This window comes from Macaca fascicularis, chromosome 10, assembly GCF_037993035.2.
Source record: "Macaca fascicularis isolate 582-1 chromosome 10, T2T-MFA8v1.1".
Taxonomy (NCBI): domain Eukaryota; kingdom Metazoa; phylum Chordata; class Mammalia; order Primates; family Cercopithecidae; genus Macaca; species Macaca fascicularis.
Window position 1 is genome coordinate 20,733,754 of NC_088384.1, and position 25,659 is coordinate 20,759,412.

Consider the following 25,659-nt stretch of genomic DNA (forward strand, 5'->3'; position numbering starts at 1 on the left):
GTCTTTTCTTTCACTGTTGATCTACAGTGCTACCTCTGTTATATATCAAATGTTCATTTATGTATTAATCTGTTTCTGAAATTTTAATTTGGTTATATTTGTCTATTGTCTCTTTCTCTATGCCAATAGTAATTTATAGTTTTACATTGTTTTGATAGCTAGTAGAGCCAGTCCTCCTACTTTTTTTTTTTTTAGACTGAGTCTCACTCTGTCACCCAGGCTAGAATGCAGTGGCGTGATCTCAGCTCACTACAACCTCCACCTCCTTGGTTCAAGGGATTCCCCTGCCTCATTCTCCCAAGTAGCTGGGATCACAGGCATGCACCACCACACCTGGCTAATTTTTTTGTATTTTTAATAGAGATGGGGTTTCACCATGTTGACCACAGACTGGTCTCGAACTCCTGACCTCAGGCTATCCACCTGCCTTGGCTTCCCAAAGTGCTGGGATTACAGGCATGAGCCACCACACCTGGTACTTTTCCACTTTGATAGTGTCTTGACTACTGTTAGGTCTTAGCATTTTCGTGTACATTTTATAATCATCAAGCTCCATGAGAAAACCTGTAGGGGTTCCATTGGAATTGATTATATCTGTCCTCAACTGAGAAGAATGTATACCTTTGTAAGTCTTCCCAACCATGAATATGGTATAATTCTCAATCTAGAGCTTTCTTTAGTGTCTCTCAAAGTATTAGTTTTCCCTTTTGAGGTCTCATATATCTTTTGTTAGATAAATCTTTGGAACCTGATGATTTGTAATGCTACTGCAGATGAATGACAATTTTAAGTTACATTCTCTGATAGTTTGTTGCTAGTATATAAAAATGTAATTGATTTTTATATATCCATTGACTGTTATCTGCAGAATTCTTTTGGATTTTTTAGGTCACATCATCAGTGAACAGTGATAATTTTACCAATTCTCATACTTTATATAAATATTTTTCTTGCCTTATTGCATTGGCTCTGAGTACAATGTTGAATATAAAGAGGGAAAGTGGGCATCTCTTTTTGCTCCCTGTCTCGCAGGAAAAAGTGCGTGTGTGTATGTGTGTAGATATCAGATTATGGAAATTTTCTTCCGTTCCTGTTGCTAAACCTTTTATTTATTTATTTTTATTTTTTTGAGACAGAGTCTCACTCTGTCACCCAGGCTGGAATGCAGTGGTGCCATTTTGGCTTACTGCAACCTCCACCTCCCAGGTTCAAGTGATTCTCCTGCCTCAGCCTCTCGAATAGCTGGGATTACAGGTGCCCACCACCATGCCCAGTTAATTTTTGTATTTTTAGTAGAGATGGGGTTTCACCATGTTGGCCAGGCTGGTCTCGAACTCCTGACCTCAAGTGATCTGCCTGCCTCAGCCTCCCAAAGTGCTGGGATTACAGGCAAGAGCCACTGTGCCCGGCCTTTTTTTTTTCCTTTTAAATATCATGGATGTGTGCTGAATTTTACCTGAAGTGTTTTCTGCATATTAGTATAACTATGTAGCATTCTCCTTTAATTTGTTAATGTGGTGAATTATATTGTTTAGTTTTTCTCAGCATAAACCTTGTATTTTTGGAATAATAATTATTTTTCTATATTGCTAGATTTATTAATATTTTATTTTGAATTGTACCATTATAAGTGACATTAGTTTGTAACTGTCCATTCTCATACTGTTTGTCAGGTTTTTGTGAGCAGGTTATGTTAGCTTCAAGAAATGATTTTGGGAGTATTCTCTCTTTCCCTCTACTCTGGGAAAGTTTCTCTAAGATTGGAATTATTACTTGGTCATCTGTGTAGAATTTTGTGTGTATATGTTAGGACTGTTTTTGAGACGGAGTCTCGCTCTGTCACCAGGCTGGAGTGCAGTGGATCACGGCTCACTGCAACCTCCGCCTCTCGGGTTCAAGTGATTCTCCTGCCTCAGCCTCCTGAGTAGCTGAGACTACAGCTGTGTGCCACCACACCCAGCTAATTTTTATATTTTTAGTAGAGGTGGGGTTTCAACATGTTGGCCAGGATAGTCTCGATCTCTTGACTTCATGATCCACCCACCTCGGCCTCCCAAAGTGCTGGGATTACAGGCATGAGTCACTGTACCCGGCCTGTTAGGACTACTTTTAACTGATTTTTAAAAAGAAATGGTTATAAGTCTTTATAAGTCTTTTTTTTTTTTTTATTTTTTTTGAGACGGAGTGTTGCTCTGTCGCCCAGGCTGGAGTGCAGTGGCGCAATCTTGGCTCACTGCAAGCTCGGCCTCCCGGGTTCACCCCATTCTCCTGCCTCAGCCTCCTGAGTAACTGGGACTATAGGCGCCCACCACCACGCCCGGCTAATTTTTTTTTTGTATTTTTAGTAGAGATGGGGTTTCACCATGTTAGCCAGGATGGTCTTGATCTTCTGACCCCGTGATCTGCCTGCCTTGGCCTCCCAAAGTGCTGTGATTACAGGGATGAGCCACCGTGCCCGGCCCAACCTCAGCTTTCTTCATTCTTTTTATTATTTTCCTATTTAATGAATATCTAATCTTTATTTTCATTCTTGTCCTTTTCTTGAGTTTATTCTAATGTTCATTTTCTGACTCAAATTGGATGTTTAAAAATCTTTTAGTCTTTTACATGAGCCTTAAATGCTGTAAATTTTCCTCAAGGTACTGCTTTACCTGTGTTCTGTACATTTTGATATGTAGTATTTTTGTTTAACTGTATTTTCTGATTTCTTTTGTTTTCTTCATTGACCTATGAGTTATTTCAAAATATGTTTCTTAATGTTCTAGTCTGTTTTTTCTCCCAGTTTTTTGTCATTGTCATTGATTTTGAACTGTCTTCATGCAAGTCTGAGAATGTGGTCTGTGTATCAGTCCTTTGAAATTTGCTGAGGCTTTATGACTGGATCAAATATGTGGTTAATATTCATAAAAGTTCCGTGTGCATTTCAAAAATACGTATTCTGCAGTCACTTGTAATTCCCTGTATGTGTCCATGACATCACGTGTGTTAATTATGTAGTAATTAGCATAATTTGTTGTCTGAGCTCTCATTACTGGGAGAAATACATTACAGTCTTCCATTATCATAGAGGATTTATCTTTCTCTTTATCCATTTTACTTTATACATTTTGAGATGTTATTAGGTGCATAAGAGTTTTAGAAATTTATGAGTTTTACCTTCTATCACTACAAAGTGACTTCAAAAATTCTAGTAGTTGACGTCTAGTAATATTTTTTGCCTTTAAGTCTGTTTAGTTTATATATTTATGTTTTAGGTGTATTCTTGTAAATAGCATATAGCTGGATTTTTAGTCCATATTGTTTCCTTGAAGCATTTAGATTGCTTAATTTTATGTAATTACTGAGGTATTATTGATGAATTCTCTTATTTGTGATTTTTATTCTACATTCTCTTTTCCTCTCCTCTCTTGCCTTCTTTAGATTTACTGAGCTTTTCCTCCCTGCATTCAATGTGTTTCTTCTACTGCTTTGGAAGTAATTTAGTATTGTTCTTCCTTCTGTGATTACCTGGTGAGTTTTATGTAATCTTAACTCATAGTCTCACTCCACATGACACTACATATATATATTTTTAAAAAATATTTTAATATACTGTTTAGTATGTTAAATTTAGTTATACACACATACATACACACACACACACATATATATATGTGTGTGTATATATGAGAGAGAGAGAGAGAGAGGGACAGAGAGACAGAGACAGAGACAGGATGATTGTGTAGCTCACTGTAGTCTTGAACTTCTAGGCTCAAGTTATCCTCCCCCCTCAGCCTCCCAAGTAGCTGGGACTACAGGTACACGCTACCATGCCTGGTTAATTATTTTATTTTTGTAGAGATGGAGTCTCGCTGTATTGCCCAGGCTGGTCTCAAATTCCTGACCTCAAGTGATCATTCCACCTTGGCCTCCCCAAGTGTTGGGATTATAGGCATAAACCACCACACGTGGCCTGTGGAAAATATATTTTGACTGAGGAGAATACTAACATTTTCTTCTCTATTTTGGAGGTAATACTTGTCTTCTGACTTCCTTTGGAGGCTAACTCTCAGTCTAATCTGTTCTCGGTCTAACTGGCCTTCCTTTGGAGATGAATTTTCAGGATCTCACTCTGTTGCTCAGGCTGGAATGCAGTGGTGTGGTCATAGCTCATTGCAGCCTCAAATTCTTGGGCTCAAGCAATCCTCTAGCCTTAATCTCCTGGGTCGCTAGGACTACAGACACATGCCACTATGTCTAATTTAGTTTTTTTTTTTTTTTTTTTTTGGTAGAGATGGGGTCTCTTCTATTTTCCCACGATGGTCTCCAGCTGCTGGTCTCAAGCAATCCTTCTGCCTCAGCCTCCCAAACTGCTGGTATGACAGGTGTGAGCCACTGCACCCAGCCTAATTGATGCTCTTTGAAGGTAATTTAAAAAAAAATCTGCTTGTAAGGTTTTGTTGTCTTAGTAATCTTGCAGTTTTACTATATTGTATTTAGCTGTGGATTTCTTTTTATTTACCATAATTAGGATTTGTTGAGCTTAAGTTTATATATTGGTGTTTTTTATGATTTCTTGAAAAACTTTTAGCCATGACTCTTCAAAGATTGCTTCTGTTCCATAAAAAATTATTTTCTCCTTTTGAAATAGATCAGACATATATGGGATCTTACCTTTCATGTCTTAACTTCCCTTTGATATGTTTCACCTCTTTATGTCTCTGTGTTGTATTCCAAATTTCTTCAGATCTCACTTCTGCTTCACTAATACTCTCTTCAGCTGTGTAATCTGTTGTAAAACTATTCACTGGATTATTTTTAGTGATTTTAAAACGTTTTCTTGAAATTTGTTTAGTATTTTTGAATATTTACTCTTCACTTGTTTTCAAGCTGCCTGTTTCTAGAAATATATTAAACGTGCTTATTTTCTCTTCTGTATCTGATAATTTCACTATGTGGAAGAGTTTTCTGTCTGATTCTGATATCTGTTATTTCTGGTTGCCCTTTCTTGTGGGTGCTTGTTGCCTTGTGTGTTTGAAGATTTTATACTGTGAGCTGCTCATTTTCCCTGCAATTTCATATCTGAGGTTCTCTAAGGCCTAGAATGAAGGAGATATCTTCCAGAGAGGACTTGTTTGCGTCCCCCAAGTGACTGGGAACATTGCCAGCTTGGGACCATGTTACGTTCTCTATCAGAGGTTTCATTGGGCCATTCAGGTAGTGTGTATTTGGGCTACAAAACTAACTGAGGGTCCACTCCTGATTACAAATTCTTAGGGGGATTTTGTTTTTCTCTGCTCAGGACCAACCTTTAAGACAAGTGATTTTTCTTGTATTTTATTTTAGATTCACCATTACATTGAAGGTATAGCCCTTGGGGGCCCCAAATCTCTTATTATATGCCCTACCTTTGGAGGCTTTTTTGAGGCAGTGAAAACTTACAGTTAAGTTCATTAGGCTTTGTAAATAATTGCAACATAAAATATTTCAGACCTTTTCTTACCTCTCCAGGTTTTCATACCCACTTAGTTTTTGACTTGAGTATTCCTCATATTGTTTCCAGTTGATGGATGCATTTAACATGTAAAAAAATCCTTTTTTTTTTTTTTTTTTTGAGACGGAGTCTCGCTCTGTCGCCCAGGCTGGAGTGCAGTGGCCGGATCTCAGCTCACTGCAAGCTCCGCCTCCCGGGTTTATGCCATTCTCCTGCCTCAGCCTCCCCAGTAGCTGGGACTACAGGTGCCCGCCACCTCGCCCAGCTAGTTTTTTGTATTTTTTTTTTTTTTTTAGTAGAGACAGGGTTTCACCGTGTTAGCCAGGATGGTCTCCATCTCCTGACCTCGTGATCCGTCCATTTCGGCCTCCCAAAGTGCTGGGATTACAAACTTGAGCCACCACGCCCGGCCAACATTTAAGAAATTTTATCCAACCTGTCTAGTTTTCCACAAAGGAATGTTTTCCAGGAACCTAGTTTACCTATGGCCAGAAGGAGAAGTCCTTTGGCTGATGTAATGAATTATTTACCATGGAAAGCTTCACAACACTGAGCCATTCTTGCATTTCTGCAGTAAACCTAATTTGGGCATGGCCTTACCAACCTGAGATTCAGTCTTTTCTATGTGGCTAGATTCTATTTGCTATTCCCTTGTTTGGATTTATGAAAATTCTTTTCTTCCATGAGACTGAACTATATATTCCCTTTATTTTCACACTGTCTTTATCAGGCTTTGTTGCTGAAGTTATGTATGCTGGCTAGCTTCATAAAAGCAGTAAGTTAAATAGCATTGAGTTTGTCTCTGGTCCTGTTCTGTGTTCCACTTTGAAATGTATCTCTCCATTGTCCACTCCTCCCAGCTCCCCTAATGCTGAGCCATGTTCCTGGAGATGAGGGAACCTCAGGCCTTCTCTTCCCCACTTACAGAATCTGACTCCTATCCCACAGTCTGTCAGGAGCAGCAATTTGGACTCCAGAGTTTGGGGGAGGCAGGAGTTTCCTGGGTCCCTGGGCGTGGCTCTTCCCCAGTTCCATTTCTGAGTCTCCTCCCAACATGGTACTGCAGTCACGCCCCCCACTGCTCAGGTGTTGTCCTACTGAGTGTTTGCTGTAGCTGGTCTTCCTGGCCTGGTGTTGATTCTTTCGACAGCTATTCATTGAGCACTTACCATGTGCCAGGCAGTGGGATGCTACAATGTGTAAGACCAGATTCCTTTTCTCATGAAGCTCACAGTCCATTGGGGTAGGGAGGCACACCATCAACAAATACACTATATGGCAGCCAGGTGGTGATCAGAGTGCAGTGGAGAAAAAGGAAGCTGTGTGTCCCCAGTAGGCTTCCAGCTTGTTTGGGCATCTGCAGGTCAAGCCCACATGGTCCCCTCATCGTCCCCCGAGTTCTTGCTGGAGTACAGTGGCATGATCTCAGCTCACTGCAGCCTCTGCCTCTCAGGTTCAAGCAATTCTCTGCCTCAGCCTCCCAACTAGCTGGGATTACAGGTGTGTACCACCACCCCCGGCTAATTTTTGTATTTTTAGTAGAAATGGGGTTTTGCCATGCTGGCCAGGCTGGTCTCGAACTCCTGGCCTCAAGTGATCTGCCTCCTAAAGTGCTGGGGATTACAGGTGTGAGCCACTGCACCTGGCCCCTTTTCGCTTTTTTTTTTTTTTTTTTTTTTTTTTACAATTACTTTCTCATATAAATTTCACAATCAACTTGTCAAGCTTTTGAACTACTGGTAGGATTTTGATAGGGATTATGTTGAATTTATAGGTTTGGGACTAACATAACTGAATGTGAACCTATCTATGAAGATGTATTTCCCCTCTTAACTAAGGTCCTCTTTGTCATATCCATAAAGGTCTTTTACAGGTTTTGTGTATTTTTGTCAGATGGCCTATGTTGTAGATCTTTTTTTCTATTATATTTTCTACTCAGCGATGGCTGGGGTATGTGGGACCACTGAGTGTAGGTTGATCTTGTGTCCTGCTGGTCAGAGTAGTCTTTCTAAAACATTGCCCTGATGTCACTTCCTGTTCAAGCTCTTCAGAACCCTCTCTTTGCCTCAGTAGACTGGCCTTTGTCCCCTCCCTTGCCTTCTGGGTCAGGTGCATCCTGAGGTTCCATCTCACTTCTATTCCAGTGAGACCTGCCCCACCAGCTCCTCAGCAGGGACCCCCTGCTAGTGGCCACCGCCCCACAGATGGGGAAGCCTAGCCAGGGAAGGAGCTGTGCAGGGCCAGCCCCAGATCCCACAGGGCTAGGGTGTGGAGGCAGATGGTGAGAGCACTGGCCCTGATGACCCTGGGGTGCCCTGCTCCACCCATCCCTCACCTGGAAGTGCAACCCAGGCTGCTGCTGTCAAGTGACACGGAACTCACCAGGGCTGGCCTTCCCCCTGAAGGCCTCCCATTAGACAGCTCCAGGAACTGAAACACGGGAGGGGGATGCTGGTGGTCTCCACCTGGCTAAAACACTGCCCTTCCGAAACACTGCCCTTCCAAAGGGCAGAGCTGGGTTCAGGTCAGCCCTGTGACCACAGCATCAGGGCAGCCTTTGACAGAGCTGCAACTCTCTCCCCAGCCCTTTGGGCAGTTTCCTGGGTCTCCTACCTCCTCTCTTCCCCGACCCCCCTGCTGTTTCACCCCATGCTGTATCCCCATGCCACCTTGTAGGCTGTCACCTGTCCTTCTATGTTAGCCCCCTCCACCCAGACACAGAGAGACTGAGGGACAGGGCAGTGGAAAACTCCAAAGCCAAGGTTTTTTATTACTGGTCAAAAGGTGCTTGCTAACAAAACAGTGTTGGGGAGAGGTACATTCCACAGCTCTGTGGGAGCCCCAGTGGGGCCGTCCTGCCCTACCCCACCCCGCCTCTCCAGTGGGCATCGTAAGGCATTTCACACATTGGTGTTTTCACTTTTTTTTTTATGTATATATAAAAACAAAACCAGTCCTGGAGTAGAAAGAAAAACCCTGTGATGAACTTTTAGGACTAAACTGAAATGGAAAGGATTGGAGTGTGAGATTCTGAGGGGCTGGGTCAGTGACCATGGTAGTCCAGCCCCCCATGGTTGGCAGAAGCCGCTGGAAGGGGGCATGAGGAGAGGGAAGGGCACAGCTGACATGAGGGCCAAACTCAGACAGGTGTGCCCGTCTTCATCATTTTTTCACTTTTACATACTGTAGAAATTTAAGCAAAATAGCTATTTTATATATATTTATATATCTCTCTATATATAAATTAGGCAAATAAAGAGTTCAGGGGGCACTGAGATGGGGCACCCCTAGGGGCCTCCTAGGATGAGGAGGGATGCAAGGTCTCTGGTGCCTGGGTCACCAGCCCAGGCTGGGCCAAGGGTTTGTTCATTATTGCTGATTTGGGGCCTGGGTCTCAGGGCGGGGAGCACCTGCAGGCCCTGCCTTCCAGCCCTTCCTGGCCTCTTGGGGCTAGGGAGCCACCTGGGCTGGCTAGGGCGAGGCCAGGGACTGCTGCCCTCAAATCCACATGGGGGATGCCATCAGTACCCTCTCGCGCATCTGTGGGTGGGAGCTCGAGAAACTCTCTGTGCTCTGCTGGGCTGGGGCAGCCCCCTTCTGTTTTGGGCTCTGTGGGGCCCTGGCAGGTGGGGGTGTGGGCAGCTCAGATACCATCGAGGACTTGATATGTTGAGCTACAAAATTATCCCAACTCAAAGGGGTCTGGCTTCCTGATGTCTTAAAAATAAGGGGCTCTTGCCAGGACACTTTTGTGGCAAGAAAGCACACTTGGAAAGCTGTCTGCTAACTGCGGTACTAAAAATATTTACTAAACATCATGGCTGGAAAGAAATGGAGATCATTTTTCTAAAAAAGTCGAAGAGGCTCCCTAGGAGGGGCCAGTTCCTCCCTGGGTTGGGGGCTGGTGATTTGCGCAGCCCGTGGCCCGGGCCAGCCGGCCTGAGTTGTGGTAACTGGGGCAGGGGTTCCAGTAGGGCCCAGGTCCATAATGAAGGGGCACGGGTGACCCGGCGCACCTGGGGGCTGAAGAGAACCCAGGTCAGCCCTTCCTCCTTCCAAGGTGGGAGTCCCAAGAAAGTGTGGGGGGAAAAAAATAGGAAAGGAAACAGGAAGGGCTGGGAATGGGCTGGGAGAAAGACCATTCAGTACTAAATTGAGTGCATTAATAAACAGGTGGGCCGGGCTGTGCAGGCGCCTGTATTTGCTGCAGGGGTGGCGCTCAGAAGATGTTGGGGCACATGTGCCAGTCTTGCTTCTCCTTGGCCTCCCAGTAGCCGCCCTTGTACACACAGGCCATCTCCCCGGTCAGCGGGTCCAGCCTCTTCTCAAACCACAGTGGCGTGTAGGCATCCGCCTCCTTCTCTGCTGGGCAGGCACAGTGGGCTGGTGGGTCGGCAGGTGGCATGCTCCCCCGGAATCCGTCCCCGCGGAACCCCCACCCGGGCACCCCTTTCCTCCCGTGCGGGGCGCCCTTCCAGTCACCGGCCTCACCTTCCTCCGAGCTGCAGCTGCTGCCGGGCCCGCAGGCCTCCAGCCGCCGGCGCCGCGACAGGCGCTGCTTCTCTTCCAGCCGCTGCTTCTCGGTATTGGCCTCGTCCCAGCAGCCCTTCTCCATCAGCCGCTGGTCGGGCCGCAGGCGGCTGTCGGTGGGCGCTACGCCCTCCTCGTGCTCGTTGAGGGTCAGGGCCAGCTCTGAGAAGTAGTACATGTTCTCCGCGTTCTCCCTGTGGCGGTGGCAGTGGCGGTGGTGGAGGTGTGAGCGGGACCACACCTGCAAGGCCGCCCTCCCCTGCCTGGCGGTGTCTCCCCACCCTCCAGCTCCCGGCCTCCAGGACTCCCTCTGGCCTTGGGCCCACCCAAGTGAGCCCACCCGGCGGAACCCAGTGGCTGCAAACAACTGCTTTCTGCTCCCCACACCTCCCATGCTCACATGGCCAACCTGCCGCGGTTTTGCCACATTAGACTCATCTGGGAATTGCCTAGCTTAGTATTTCCTGGCTTTTCTTCTTTTCTGTTTTTTTTTCTTCTTCTTTTTTGAGACAGTTTCACTCTTATTGCCCAGGCTGCAGTGCCTGGCCTTTTTATTTTTATTGTTTAAAGACAGGGTCTCCACCGGGCGCAGTGTCTCAGGCCTGTAATCCCAGCGCTTTGCCAGGCTGAGGCCCGTGGATCACGAGGTCAGAAGTTCAAGACCAGCCTGGCCAACAGAGTGAAACTCCGTTTCTACTAAAAATTAGCCGGGCATGGTGGCAGGCACCTGTAATCCCAGGTAATCTACTCAGGAGGCTGAGGCGGGAGAATTGCTTGAACCCTGGGAGGCAGAGGTTGCGGTGAGCCGAGATCACACCATTGCCTGGGCGACATTTCGAGACTCCATCTCAAAAAAAAAAAAAAAAAAAAAAAAAAGACGGGTCTCACTTTGTGGCCAAGGCTGGAGTGAAGTGGCCTGATCTCCGCTCGCTGCAACCTCCGCCTCCGCCTCCTGGGTTCAATCAACTCTCTGGCCTTAGCCTCCTGAGTAGCTGGGATTTCAGGGCGTACCACTACATCCAGCTAATTTTACTGTATTTTTAGTAGAGATGGGGTTTTGTCATGTTGGCCAGGCTGGTCTTGAACCCCTGACCTCAATTGGTCTGCCCATCTTGGCCTCCCAAAGTGTTGGGATTGCAGGCATGAGCGACCACGCCCAGCCTATATGGGGATTTTTCTAGTCATTTTTTTCTAGCATAATTGCCTTGGAGTCAGACAATATACTTGGCATAATTTCAGTCCTTTGAAATTTGCTTTATGGCCCAGTATATGGGCAGTTTTTGCACACGTTCCATGTGATTGAAGAGAACGCATTTGCCACAGTTGTTGAGTGCAAGGTTGTGTAACTGTCCAGCAGGCCTTGTTCATATTTTCTCTACTTGGGTTGTAGTTAGTCCATCTTTCCTAGTGTGTGTGTGTGTGTGTGTGTGTGTAAATTACGTAAGGGTTTCTTTTGTTGAAAAGATCCTTCACAAAATACCATATCCATAGATTTACTTTCTGTCATATAGCTGAATGTGTTGTGTTTGGAATTCCATTCTTACATTTAAAAATCAACTGGATTGCCCAGAAGTTTAGATGCATTTGTTTTGTTTCTTTATCTTATCCACATTGAAGATGTAAGTAGATGATCTGAAAGCATCAGGCTTGATTACACCACATAATGCATGTCTTTCTTAAGTACTGGTGTTACAGAAATGGTTCTTATCTCAGAAGCAGAGAAGCTGACAGGTGGAAGGAAGGAGAGAGTCAGTTCTGTGGATTGCTGAGGACTTGTAACACAGACACAGTAGGAGAAGCCAAGGATGACAGCCGGTGACCAATAACTAAGCACACTCCGCTGGGCGCCCCACCCTGCCATCACCCGGCAAGGGTCTCTTTCCTAGGACCTTGCTGCCAGCCACGCCCCAACTGCTCCTCAAAGGGAAGACTGGGATTTGGGTACTGAAGCATTTTTAATCTGTTCACACATAGGCATTCAAGCTCAAAAGCCTAACCCCTACCACTCCCAGGTAAGTGCTGAACCCTGCACATGGGAACAATCAAGTGTGTCCCCAAGATGCAGCCACAGACCTAGACAGCTAAAGTCCTATACGGTTATCTGAAGTTTCCTGACAGCTCTGCATAGTACAATTTCATTTATCAAAGGAAATGAGTAAAGTACCAGATTCTAGAACCATTTTGGCTATGAATTGAAGGGGAGGTGGGAAGCACAGTATCTCGTTGTGTTGTCTGTATTAGGAACAGATAAACACAAACACACAGGCAACAGGGATTTGGGGAAACGCTGTGTCAGCACTGCAGTCAACCAAGTGCAGTGCCAGCACTACCCCCAACCCCCAAAGTGCCTCGGCCCAGCAGAAAAGAAACCATCTGGCCATTCGCTGCAGCTGGCCAGAGAGGGGAACCTCGACCATGTCTGGTGAAAGGAGTGAACTAGCTGGGACACAACCTCGAAAGAGCAGGAACAAAAACACGTGAACGCATACGAACATTCACTGTATCTTCTCCATGGACTCCCTACCACTATTCCACAGTCTCCACTTTCAGGTCTCACTGTTTCTCATGTGAGCCTATCCCTTTGGACAGTCCATTAGGGAAGGGGTCATGGAGCCAGGGCTCCCTCTCAATAGAAATGGAAAGGACCTTGCAAGGATTAACAGCTATTTTTATCCTAGTTGTGAAAACAAGGTGCCTCCAATTCTCTATGTCCATCACAGCTGAATACTATACTGCAGTTCAGTCTGTCAGTGACTTCTGGTTTTTGTTGGAAGCCAACGCAATACAGAACTCAACATGCAGGTCAGAAGAGAAACACTGAAGAAATGAAAGGAAACGCCTGGAGTCGGGCCAGTGTCTAAGGTAAAAAGAGAAAGCCAAGGAGAAAAATGATGCAGCACCGCAGCCCAAATGACTCCCCCACACAGCCACCTCCGATCCTCCGGTGAACCCCATGTGCTGCTAGGAAAAGAAGGAGCTGGGAGGAAGAGGACAGAAGGAAAATGGGGAAGCAGTGGTAGAAAGAAAAAAAACACACAAACAGGCGCTACATAGATACAGCAAAGCCCACCATGTACTAAAAACCACTTGTTAACAGCTGGCATGCACTCAACAAGCTGTGTTTTCACTGTGGGGAGGCCAGTGGCAGGCGCGGAAGTGGAAGCAGCAGGAACACAGCCCAGGGACTCACCAGGCTGTGGTCCTGCTCCAACCCCCCAAGTCCCACTCCCTCCCAACCGCAGGCTCATTCTTGCTCTTTGTGGATGAATTCCGCTCTGGGTTTGGCACCCCCGAAGATAGCAGAGTTGGGATTGGCTACTTGATTGAGGGGTATCACAACCGTTCAAGGTTTAAGCTGGAGTCATGTTCTTTGTGCTCTTCCCTCCTCTGTTGGTTCTTTGAAATCCATGTTGGATCCGTGGAGGGGAGGACCATCTCTGACATGGGTGCCCATTGCGGGGCCTGTTGGCCAGTCATCTGGGTGACTACCTCCCCTGCCTCCTAAGAAGTCATCCCTGAATCCTCGTCATCTGGGCCACCTTTTCTGAATCCAGAGCCACCTTTATCTTGTTTTCTGCCTTCTGCAGTGTCCACATGAAGTGACCGATTACCCAACAGTGTACCATCGTATGTCAAAGCTTCCTTAAGGGAATCCACTTCATTGAATTCTATATAGCAGAATCCTTTAAATTTATCTGTGTCTTTGTCTCTGACTACCCGTATACTCCTTATGCTTAGATCCTTAAAGATAGCATCTATATCACCCTGAACCATATTAAAAGGTAGATTTCCTATGTATATTGTATGGGGGGCTCTGTGGGCAACTCCTTCTGGCTACGGGAACCATGGCCACCAGTACTGCTGCAGCACCTTCTGCTTTTTTTTTTTCTTATTATATTGCTAAGATTTACCTATATTGCTTCATGTTACTAGGGTTTAGTTTTAGCTACTGTACATATTCCTTCATATGAACGTACCACAGTTATTCATTCAATAAATTTGTGTTGTTTCCAAGTTTTTATTAGAATAGTCTCATGCATAGTCTTATGCATAAGTCCTGTTGTACATTTGCAAGAATTTCTCTTGAGTATATTTTTAGAAGTAGAATTACTGTGTTATGATTGTGTGATTGTACATCTTTTTTTGCGGGGGGGTGGAGTTTCACTGTTGTCATCCAGGCTGGAGTGCAGTGCAGTGGTGTCATCTCAGATCACTGCAACCTCCACCTCCCAGGTTCAAGCAATTTTCCTGCCTCAGCCTTTGGAGTAGCATGTGGATTACAGGTGTGTGCCACTATGCCTGGCTAATTTTTATATTTTTAGTAGAGACAGGGTTTCACCAGGTTGGCCAGGCTGGTCTCGAACTCCTGACCTCAGGTGTTCCACCTGCCTTGGCCTCCCAAAGTGTTGGGATTACAGGCGTGAGCCATCACGCCTGGTGGATTTTTCATCTTTAGGAGGTAAAGCCAAACTGTTTTCCCGAGTGTTGTGCCAATTTACGTTGCCAGCAGCAATATATCAGAGATATTGTAGATCTATGGCTTCTTCAACATATATGGTTTTTATATGGTGACTGTCTATATATGTTTTTTCTGCAAAATTCTTGTTCATGACTCTTGTGCATTTTCCCATTACTTTTACATTATTTGTTGATTAGAAGTTCTGTATGTGGGCTGGGCATGGTGGCTCTTGCCTGTAATCCCAGCACTTTGGGAGGCAGAGGTGGGCAGATCACCTGAGGTCAGGAATTTGAGACCAGCCTGGCCAATATGGCAAAACCCCGTCTCTACTAAAAATACAAAAATTAGTCAGGCATGGTGGTGCACACCTGTAATCCCAGCTCCTCAGGAGGCTGAGGCAGGAGAATCGCTTGAACCCGGGAGGCAGAGGTTGCAGTGAGTTGAGATCATACCACTGCACTCCAGGCTGGGTGACAGAGTGAGACTCCATCTCAAAAAAAAGTTTTTTATGTGATCTTTTAAAAATTATTATTTTTAACTGTGATAAAATACTCTGTATTCTTGATAATAATCCTCTGTCAAGTGTAGGTAGGTATTATGATTACCTTCTCCAAGTTTGTTTATGCATCGTCTTTTCACTTTCTTTAAATTGCCTTTTAGTGAGTAAAGTTCTCAATGAACAAAAGTACTTTAATATGGTCAAATATATGAATGCTTGTGTCTTAATATTTCTTTAGGGTCTAAAAGATATTTATCCTTTTAAACTTATTAAGTCATTGTTTACAATAAGTCAAACTTAATATTATTGTTAGGCCATTATTTGGAGTTGATTTTCTTTATAATGTGAGGGAGGGATTAAGTGCATCTTTTTCCATAGGGATAATCATTTTTACCCATATCCATTTGGTGAGCCATTCCATGTTCCCACAAGATCTGATATGCCACCTTTGTCATATATCAGAGGTACATATATCCATGGGTCTGTTTCTGGGCTTACTATTCTGTTCCACTGGAGTTTCAAAATAAAAATCCTGGTATCTAGTAGGTAAGTCCTCTTTGGTCTTCTTCAGAAATGTCTTGGCCCTTTATTCCTCAATATAAGTTTAAAAATTCTAATATCAAGTTCCATGAAAGTCCCTATTGGGGTTTTGTTTGATTTACTGATTTTTTAGATCATGACATCTTTACAATACTTCCTATCCATGAACATTATATCTTTCTCCATTTATTTATCTCTTGTTTGGTATCTCTTATTAAAGTTTTATAATGTTTTCTATAGAGGTCTTGAATATATTATAAGATTTATTGCAAGGTTCTTGATGTTATATGCTGTTAATTGGTATTTTTTTCTTTTTTGTTTTGAGATGGAGTTTTGCTCTTGTTGCCCAGGCTGGAGTGCAATGGTGTGATCTTGGCTTACCACAACCTTCGCCTCCTGGGTTCGAGTGATTCTCCTGCCTCAGCCTCCGGAGTAGCTGGGATTACAGGCATGTGCCACCACGCGTGGCTAATTTTGTATTTTTAGTAGAGATGGGGTTTCTCCATGTTGGTCAGGCTGGTCTCAAACTCCCGACCTCAGGTGATCTGCCTGCCTTGGCTTCCCAAAATGCTGGGATTATAGGCATGAGCCACTGCACCCGGCCTTGGTGTCTTATCTTAAATTGCATTTTTCTAGTTGTTTGCTGAAGTGCAACTGGCTTTTGTATATTAATCTTGTATCTAGGCACCTAAAATGCTTTTTCTGAATCTATTGAAATCTGTTAATATGATTACTCTATGAATTTTCTAATATCATTCTGTATACCCAGGATAGATTCAATCTGATTATAGAATGCTATCTTTTTTATACACTGTTGGATTGGATTTTCTGATATCTTGTTTTAGAGTTTTGCTTATGTATTTATTTATTTATTTATTTATTTTTTTGAGACAGAGTCTCGCTCTGTCGCCCAAGCTGGGGTGCAGTGGCCAGATCTCAGCTCACTGCAAGCTCCGCCTCCCGGGTTCCCGCCATTCTCCTGCCTCAGCCTCCTGAGTAGCTGGGACTACAGGCGCCCGCCACCTCGCCCGGCTAGTTTTTTGTACTTTTTAGTAGAGACGGGGTTTCACCGTGTTAGCCAGGATGGTCTCGATCTCCTGACCTCGTGATCCGCCCGTCTCGGCCTCCCAAAGTGCTGGGATTACAGGCTTGAGCCACCGCGCCCGGCCACGTATTTATTAATATAAGTGAAATCGGGTAGAACTTTTATTTTCCTACTGCTAGTTTAGTCTAATTTGGTATGAGGGTTATCTTGACCTCACAGTATAGGAGAGGTGAATATTTCCTTTTTCTATGATCTGGAACACTTTATATAAAATTGGAATAATAAGTTTCTGAAAAAATTGGGAGAATTAACCTGTAAAATTATCTGGGCCTTGTGTTTTCTTTATGGTAATTTTTAAACTATTGCTTCAGTTACTTTATTATAGGACTATTTGTGTTTTTAATTTCTTCTAGAGTCAGTTCTTTTTCTTTTTTGTTTTTTTTTTTTTTTTTGAGACAGAGTCTGCTTTGTCACCCAGGCTGGTATGGAGTAGCAGTCACAGCTCACTGCAGCCTCGACCTCCTGGGCTCAAGTAACTCTCCTGCCTCAGCCTCCTGAGTAGCTGGGACTACAGATATGTACCACCACACATGGCTAATTAAAAAAAATTTTTTTTTTTGTAGAGACAGGGTCTTGCTGTTGCCCAGGTTGGTCTTGAACTCATGGGCTTAAGCGATCCAACTGCCTTTGCTTTCCAAAGTGCTGGGATTATAGGCATGAGCCACTGTGCCCAGCTGGAGTTAGTTCTTGTTATATTTTTCTAAGATTTGTCCCTCCGATCTAAGTTTTAATTATGTCTTTATACTTTATATGTCACATTAAACCTTTTTCATTAATATTTATTTCTGTCTTGCTCAGTCTTGTCAGTAGTTTTCTATTTTAACAGTTTTTTTGTGCCTCAAAGAATCAACTTTTGACTTTATTGATTTCTGCTTTTATTATTATTAATATAAAGATGGTATCTTGCCATATTGCCCAGGCTGGTCTCAAATTCTTGAACTCAAGCAATATTCCCACGGCAGCTTTCCAAAGTGCTGGGATGATAGGGTTTGGCTGTGTTCCCACCCAAATCTCATCTCAAATTGTAATCCCCACATGTCAGGGGAGGGACCTGGTGGGAGGTGATTGGACCATGGGGGTGGTTTCTCTCATGCTATTCTTCTGATAATGAGTGAGTTCTCACTAGAGCTGATGGTTTTGTAAGTGGCCATTTCTCCTACTCTGCTCTTTTCTTGCTGCCTTGTGAAGAAGGTACTTGCTTTTCCTTCGCCTTACGCCATGATTGAGTTTACTGAGGCCTCCCCAGTCAGGCAGAACTGTGAGTTAATTAAACCTTTTCTCCCTTATAAATTACCCAATCTCTGGTGGTATCTTTAGAGCAGTGTGAAAATGGAATAATACGGGAGATTATAGGCATGAATCACCATGTCTAGCCAAAATTATTATTATTATTATTTTTTGAGACAAGAGTTTTGCTCTTGTTGCCCAGGCTGGAGTGCAATGGTGTGATCTCGGCTCACTGCAACCTCCGCCTCCCAGGTTCAGGTAATTCCCCTGCCTTAGCCTCCCGAGTAGCTGGGATTACAGGCATGCGTCACCATGCACAGCTAATTTTGTATTTTTAGTAGAGACGGGGTTTCTCCATGTTGGTCAGGCTGGTCTCAAACTCCTGACCTCAGGTGATCCGCCCGTCTCGGCCTCTTAAAGTGCTGGGATTACAGGCGTGAGCCACTGCACCCGGCCAAAAATTATTATTTTTTGAGACAGGGTCTTGCTCTGTCACACAGGCTGGAGTGCAGTGGTGTGTTCACAACTCACTGCAGCCTCGACCTCATGGGCTCAAGTGATCCTCCCACCTCAGTCCTCCTGAGTATCTGGGACTACAGGCATGTATCATCATGCCTGGCAAATTAAGAAAAAACATTTTTTTTTGTTTTTGTAGCGATGAGGTCTTACTATGTTGCACAGGCTTTTGCTCTTGCTCTTATTTTTAAAGTATTTTTTCTTCTTTCTTTGGATTTCTATGTTGAACTTTCTCTAATATTAGAATTGAAACTCAGAAAGGAGAAAGCCTCAACATTATTTAAATGATTTAAGGCAATATATTTCCTTTGAAGCATTGCCTTTGTTGCATCCAGTCAGTTTAAATATCTTTTGTCTTTTTTTTTTTTTCCCCCCGAGATGGAGTCTCACTCTGTCGCCCAGCCTAGAGTACAATGGCATGATCTCAGCTCACTGCTACCTTTGCCTCCCAGGTTCAAGCGATTCTCCCACCTCAGCCTCCTAAGCAGCTGGGATTATAAGTGCATGCCACCATGCCTGGCTAATTTTTGTATTTTTAGTAGAAACAGGGTTTCACCACGTTTGCCAGGCTGGTCTTGAACTCCTGACCTCAAGTGATCCCCACCCCCAACCGCCTCGGCTTCCCAAAGTACAGGGATTATAGGCATGAGTCACCACGCCCGGCCAAATATCTTTTATATCATTCAGTTCTACATATTTTGCATTTTTTCATTCTAATTTATTTTGCCTGTTATTTAGCAACTTAATTTTTTTTCCCAAATATTTGGGATTTTTTGATCAGTTTGTTTGTAACTTCTATTTTAATTGTCTTATAGATTGTGGTCTGTATGCTACTCTCTGTAAATCTGTGAGGCTTCCATTAGGGTTTAGTACACAATCAATTTTTGCATACATTCCATGTATACTTGAGAAAAAAATACATTATCAGAGTTTCATCCATGAGTCTGTATAGCCTATATTGTTTCAATCTCCATATACTTGCTGGATTGTTTTCAGTTGTTTCCATTTGACCTCCCAATTTCCCACTGTGGTGATGGATTTATCAATTTCTTCCTTAAGTATCAATATGTGCTTTGTATATTTTTGAGGCATTTAATTATATGCATAATGTTTAAAACTATTATATCTTTTTGATGAACTCAACCTTTATAGCAACTTTCCCTTCCTTAATAATGCTTCATTATAATTTTCTCTTACTATTTTAACAATCTTATAAATGTTTCTTCCTTCCAATAAGAACTTAGCATTTCTTCACATCCCTGAGGTTCTTCCCCTTCTCCTCAAATTCCATCATGCTAACATTATCTAAACTTTTAAATCTTCATTATTATGGACATATTTTCTCTTTTTCTTTGATCCTAGCAATTATTTTAAAAATAACTTTTAGGCTGGGTGTGGTGGCTCACACCTGTAGTCCTAGCACTTTGGGAGGCTGAGGTGTGCCGATCACTTGAGGTCGAGAGTTCAAGACCAGCCTGGCCAACATGGTGAAACCCCCGTCTTTACTAAAAATACAAAAATTAGCCAGGTGTAGCAGCATGCCCCTGTACTCTCAGCTACTCGGGAGACTGAGGCAAGAGAATTGCTTGAACCTGGGAGACAGAGGTTGCAGTGAGCCAAGATCATGCCACTGCACTCTAGCCTGGGTGACAGAATGAGACTCTATCTCAAAACAAAAAACAATGAAAAAGCAAACAAAACCCCTTTATTCATCTATTGTGACATCCTTGCTTCCTCCATTCCCCCTTTTAAGTACTATGTCCAGTGTTTTTTTTTTTTTTTCTTCTCCCAGGCTAGAGTGCAGTGGCACGATCTCAGCTCACTGCAACTTCTGCCTCCCAGATTCAAGTGATTCTCATGCCTCAGCCTCTCGAGTAGCTGGGATTATAGGTGCCCACCACCATGCCTGGCTAATTTTTGTATTTTTAGTAGAGATAGGGTTTTACCATGTTGGCCAGGGTAGTCTTGAACTCCTAACCTCAAGTGATCCGCTTGCCTCGGTCTCCCAAAGTGTTGGGATTACAGGCATGAGCCACCGCACCCAGCCCAATACTGTTTTCATTGTGGGTTTTCGTGTGGTAAAACTTCTGAGGCTGTATGCCAAAGGATAGGGCCCCATATGTGAATGATACTTTGACTAAATAGAAAATTCTGCTTTCTAATTTTGTAACTTAGAAAATACTAATCCAATGTTGGTTGTTGAAAAATCTGATGTCAGTCTGATTCTTTATCCTTGACTAAAATCTTTTGCTCCTCTCTAGAAGCTATTAGAATATTTTTCTTCGGTCTTCATTTTGACTATCGCATGATCTAGATGAACATTTTTCTTTATATCTGGTCTTGAGCACACTTCAGTACAGGGTCTTTCATCCCTTTACTTTTACTCTGGGAAGTTTATCTTCATTATATCTCCCTCTTCGTTGTTTTCTTCTTCTTCTTCTGGGATTCCAGCTAAATGGATTATTTTAGCGGTTACCCTAGGAATAGCAATTAAACATACTTCATACAGTCAAGCAAATGTGCATCTTGATCCTCTTCCAGGGCAGCATGGGGGCCTTTGAGCAGTTTCCCTCCCTTCATTCCTCTTCTTACTGTGCAGCCGCATTCTAAAATGTTATACCCCACATTATTCTTGTTTGTTCAGCATTTATGTAGGTGCACAGTATCTGTTATTCATTCGTATGTCTCAGATCTTCCCTCTGGGGTCAGTTTCCTCCTGCCTGAGGTATATCCTTTCATGCAGGTCTGCTGGTGCCAAACTAAGCTTTTTGTTTGCCTGAAAATGCCTTGATTTCACCTTCATCCTTTAAAGATGGTCCCCCTGGGTGTATAATTCTAGGCTGGCAGTGCATCTTTCAGCTCACGGAAGATATCGCTTGACTGTCTTCAAGCTCCCATTTCTGTTGATAAGGGGACAGCTCCTTGGAAAGTGATGTCTTTTTAAAATCTGGCTGCTTAATAGTTTCCTCTGATTTAGTTTCACTGCATAGATTTAGGTGCAGGAAGTTCTTTGTTATTTTATCTTCAGGTACAGTCCCTCTTTCCTTTTGGGACTCTTGCTAGAAGTATGCCAAACCCTGCTCTCAATCTTGCTGAGCAAGCTTACAGAAATGTAGATTCCATTGCAGGAGGTCTGACGGGAGACTCTGCACTCAAACTAGCTCCCAGTGACCAGGGAGCCTGCTCCAGGGACCTCACTCTGTCTTCTGCCTGTAGCTGCTTGTCTTTTCTGGGTTTTGTCTCTTTAAATTCAGTTCTATTGCGTCTTCTGACCTGTGTTCAGGTGATAGATTCTAGCTACTAAACCATTCCATAGGGTTCTCAATTTCAGTTATTTTTTTTTTTCTGTGTCAAATTTCTATTTGTTTTATTTGGACTTTCCTATGCCACATTTTATAGTTTTCTATTTCCTATGGTTATTTTCAAGTATGTTTTTTATTTCTTGTAGGGAGTAACAGGGAGGGGCTCTGTCCTATCACCTCACTTAAAGTCTGTGCATAGTGTTTGATAGTTTCACATTTATTTACTGTTGGGTATCTGCCTTCACACTGGGATGTCGGCTGCATAATATTGTTCTCTGCCCATGTGTGGACTGAACCCTCCCGACTTCCTGTGCCTGTCAGTTGCTTTCTGTCCACTGTCCTCCTTCCCTCTCCTTTGACCCCTGTCCTACGCCTGTGGTGGGGCCCCTGCCAGCCCTACTCACGGCAGCGGGTACTTCTTCCACAGCAGCTTGGCTGATAGGGTCTGGTACACTGTCTTCTGCTTCCCGTCGGAGCTGGGGCTGCTGGGACTGCTATGCACAACCTTGGAGCACTCCATTTGTTCATCCCACGAGCCGGACAGCACATAGTGGGCCTTGCCCTGGCTGTCACTCACCACTCCTGTCACCTGTGGACATTGGCAGGACCAGCGTAGGTGCACACTCTGCCCTGGGCCCCCTGGGGTGCTCAGAGGTGGCTGGTCCTGCTTACCTTCCGGGCTGCCTCTTTGGAGAAGTAGCTGTAGGGCAGGAACTTCAGCTGGCACCGGTCATTGGTCTTATGGTTCACAATCTCGATGTCCCCTGACTGGCGAAGGAGGGCAGTGGTCAGTGGCCAGCCCCCAGGCCATGCATCCCCTCCCCAAGGGCACCCTGACCTGGTCGATCCAGAGCTTGCCCACGATGATGTTGTGCACAGTTGAGGTGCTCTTCCTCCACACATAGTGGTTCCCACTGGCCTGGAATTCTAAGTGGATGGCACCTGGAGGCGGGGGACAGGTCAGAGGTCATGCCCTCCATGCAGGGCTCTGGCCAGTCTGCCCTTAGGCCTGGTGTCTTGAGAACCAGGCTAGGGGTTGGAGAGGCAGGCCTACAGGGAGGCCTCCCTTGGAAGCTCCCAGCTGGCTTTTGCATCACCAGAATCCTCCCTCTTAGGCAGAATGTCTCTGTCCCAGGAAGGCACCGGGCCCCAGCTCACCTAGCGGCATGATGGAGATGTATTTTCCCCGGAACTTGCTGGAGATGGTGATCTCCTGCCAGAGGCTCCAGCCATGCTTGGAGAACACGTAGTGCGCAGCTGAGGGGGGGTGGTGGCTCACCTGAGACCAGACCCACAGGACGTGAGCATCTGCCAGACATGAGCCCAGGATCCACCTCCCCCAGCCAGGGAGGGACAGCTTGCGCTGTCTCAGCAGGCACAGCTCTGTGGCCATAGGAGCAGTCCTGGCTGTTCCTCAGGTGGCCATGGACCCAAGGCAGGCTCCCAGGAAGGCACTGCCTTGAGCAGAAAAGCATCCGGGTGCGGTCCTGAGCCTCTCAGTGCCTGGCTCCTGGGCTGTGAAATCATGCCTCAAAGATGTGCCTGTGACAGGTGCACTGAAGACTGATAAAACAAAGGGTGTCACACTGTGCCGAGGGTTCCATGTCCACTTCTCATCTAATCCTCCCCACATGCCAGGTGCGGCTGCTGTGCTGTGTTATACCAAGGGGGCCCAGACTGGCAGTGTGATTTTAGCCAAGGGGCAGTTGGGCCCTGCCCCTGGCCAGCTTGGCTCCAGAGCAGGCATCCACATCAGTGCACTGCCCCCGGCCCAGCCCTCCCCTGCCTTACTGGCAGTGCCACCAAACCTCCCTTGTCTGTTCTTCCTTATTCCATGCTCTTCTGGCCGTGGGACCCAGGCTTCCCTCTCCTGAGTCTACTCACTCCCCAGGACAGCAGCCCTAGCCTAGCCCTGCCCCTCGCCTCCAGCTGCCCCTGAACACCTCCCCTCAGACAGGCAGAGCCCGACCAGGGCAGAGCCGGGCTCCCGCTGCCCCTAGTGTGCCTCGCCTAAGTTCCTGTCTCCGAAAAAGGTGCCTACTTGCTTCCTATGCCCCAGGAGTGCAGGCCCAGCTGCAGACCACCCTGGGAGATGGTGAGCTGGCCCTGAACTCAGCTGATGCCTCCCCAAGAGCCCGTGGGAAGCTCTTCCTCCTCCTCACCTACACTTCAGCATCCTGCCTTTCCAACCACTCACACTAAACGCTCGGCAGCCTCTATGGCTCTCCTAATGCTTCTCCTCTAACCCTGAGCAAAGCCTGCCTTCCCTTCCTTCAAAATGCATCCAGTATCTGCCCCCTCCACTCCCACCTCCACCTCCCCGGCCTCCCTGTGGGCCACTCCCTCCATTACAGGAGAGGGCTCCTCTGGCAGGTCAGGAGGCAGGCCCCACCCCAGGTGTACCACCCCTCCAGCTGCTGCTTCTCCACCCTCCTTTCATTTCCTCCCTTCACTCTCTCTGCATCAGCAAAGCTGCTCCTTGACCACCCAAAAGAGCTGGAAGCAGCCACAGTATCCGCCCTGCTTTCCCAGCCCCATGAGAACTGGAGCTGTGTCTGTTCACTTCCCAGCTGAAACCTCCATGCCTGAGCAGCACCTGGCATGTTGAGGGCATCTAACGTCTGCTGAATGGAGAAATACATTCACTCCAGGGTTCAGGCCAAGGACCTGGGATCACCCTGACTGCCCCCCACCCCCATATCCAAAGCGTCGGCAAACCAGCTGGCTCATCCTTCAAAAGCTGCCAGTGTTCTGGCCTCCCCCTTCACCCAGGTCTGGCCACCACACCCCTGCGTGGGTCACCGCAGTCACCTCCTAACAGGGCCTTGCCGCAGCTGCAGCCTCTTCAACTAGCACCAGGATCTGAATGGCCAGCGTCCCATGCTCATGCCAGGAGCCAGGGCAATGCTGGCACCAACGGAATCCCCTCGTTTTCAACCAGGACGCCCAGGTTCAGCATGGGGCTGCCACTGAGGCTCCTGAGCCTGGGTCTTGGCATGTCTCCCTGGGGAAGGGATGGCGGGGACAGGCTGCTGTCACTGGCTGGGGCAGAGTCCATCCCACTGCACCCAGGCTGCTCCTGCCAGCTGCCTTCAGCTCGGTGGTGACCCCATGCTCCTCCCCAGCAGTGCCCACAGATGCCCCTCCACCTCTGCTCCACAGCATCCTGGCCTGGAGCTTATCCTCCCGGTCTCTGCAACCAGGCCTGACCCTGTCCTCACCATGCTGTGTTCTCATGCCTCTCACCATCTCCAGGAGGCCCTGTGCTGCCCCTGCCATGGGAGGCCGTGCTTCCTGGCTGGACCTCAGTTTGATGGCCCCTTGGGTATGGGCAGTGGGGGTCAGAGGCTGCATCCCATTTGTCACCTTGGGCCTGGCAGGAACAGCTTGGCCAGAGTGTGGGCGGGCACCACCCAGCGCCAGCCTAGCCCGCTCACCTGCTCACAGAGGGAGCGCAGGCCCATGTCATCGAGGCGGTCCAGCTCAAAGGTCTCCCCCAGCATGGGGTTGAAGGGCTTGGCGATGCGGTGCACCGTGGTGGAGTAGGAGGACACAGAGAAGGCAGCCACCAGGCACATCTGCTCCACTGAGCTGGTGCAGTGCACCGCCTTGTCCAGCAGGTGGTGGTACTCCAGGTCCTCTGTCAGCCGCTGGAGCATGGACAGGGGCTCGTTGAAGTTCACCTGTGGGTGGGCAGTCAGGTTGGGCACCAGCCCCGGCTTGGCATGGTGCCCTTGCTTTTCTCAAATGTTCAGGGACATCCCTGCTCAGACGGCACCTTCACAGTGAGGCTCCTCTGATGGCCCTGTCCCAACACTGCGGCCCCCAAGCCATCACCTCCCTGGTCCCTTCTGCCTGTTTTCTTCATAGCCCTCCCCACTTTCTGGTCTGCTGCATCCTACACACTTTTATCATGTTTGCTGTCGCTCTCCTCTGCTCAGATGGACACCCGCCAAGGCCAGGGGTTCTGCCTGGCCCACTGCTGTATCTTCAGTGCCGAATCTTAGG

General features: G+C 46.1%; 1 protein-coding gene and 1 pseudogene across 28 annotated transcripts in view; both read right to left on the minus strand.

Annotated features, from left to right (window-relative positions):
• Positions 1-8,215: 8,215 nt before the first annotated feature.
• The window catches only part of OSBP2 (oxysterol binding protein 2), a 219,976-nt gene continuing 202,532 nt past the window's right edge, over positions 8,216-25,659 (minus strand). For 11 of the 28 annotated variants that reach the window (XM_065522271.1, XM_074003985.1, XM_005567581.5 and 8 more), the window contains 7 exons: positions 25,089-25,334; positions 22,810-22,930; positions 22,490-22,593; positions 22,324-22,419; positions 22,056-22,240; positions 9,965-10,197; positions 8,216-9,835 (listed from right to left, as the gene is read on the minus strand). In XM_065522271.1, coding sequence (XP_065378343.1) covers positions 9,693-9,835; positions 9,965-10,197; positions 22,056-22,240; positions 22,324-22,419; positions 22,490-22,593; positions 22,810-22,930; positions 25,089-25,334 — 1,128 coding nt within the window. In that variant the 3' untranslated portion in view covers positions 8,216-9,692. Of the gene's footprint in view, positions 9,857-9,964; positions 10,198-22,055; positions 22,241-22,323; positions 22,420-22,489; positions 22,594-22,809; positions 23,215-25,088; positions 25,335-25,659 lie in introns of all 28 variants that reach the window. The other 17 variants (XM_074003966.1, XM_045363799.3, XM_074003981.1 and 14 more) reach the window with 3 other exon arrangements.
• On the minus strand, positions 13,248-17,826 carry LOC102145882 (eukaryotic translation initiation factor 4H pseudogene; annotated as a pseudogene).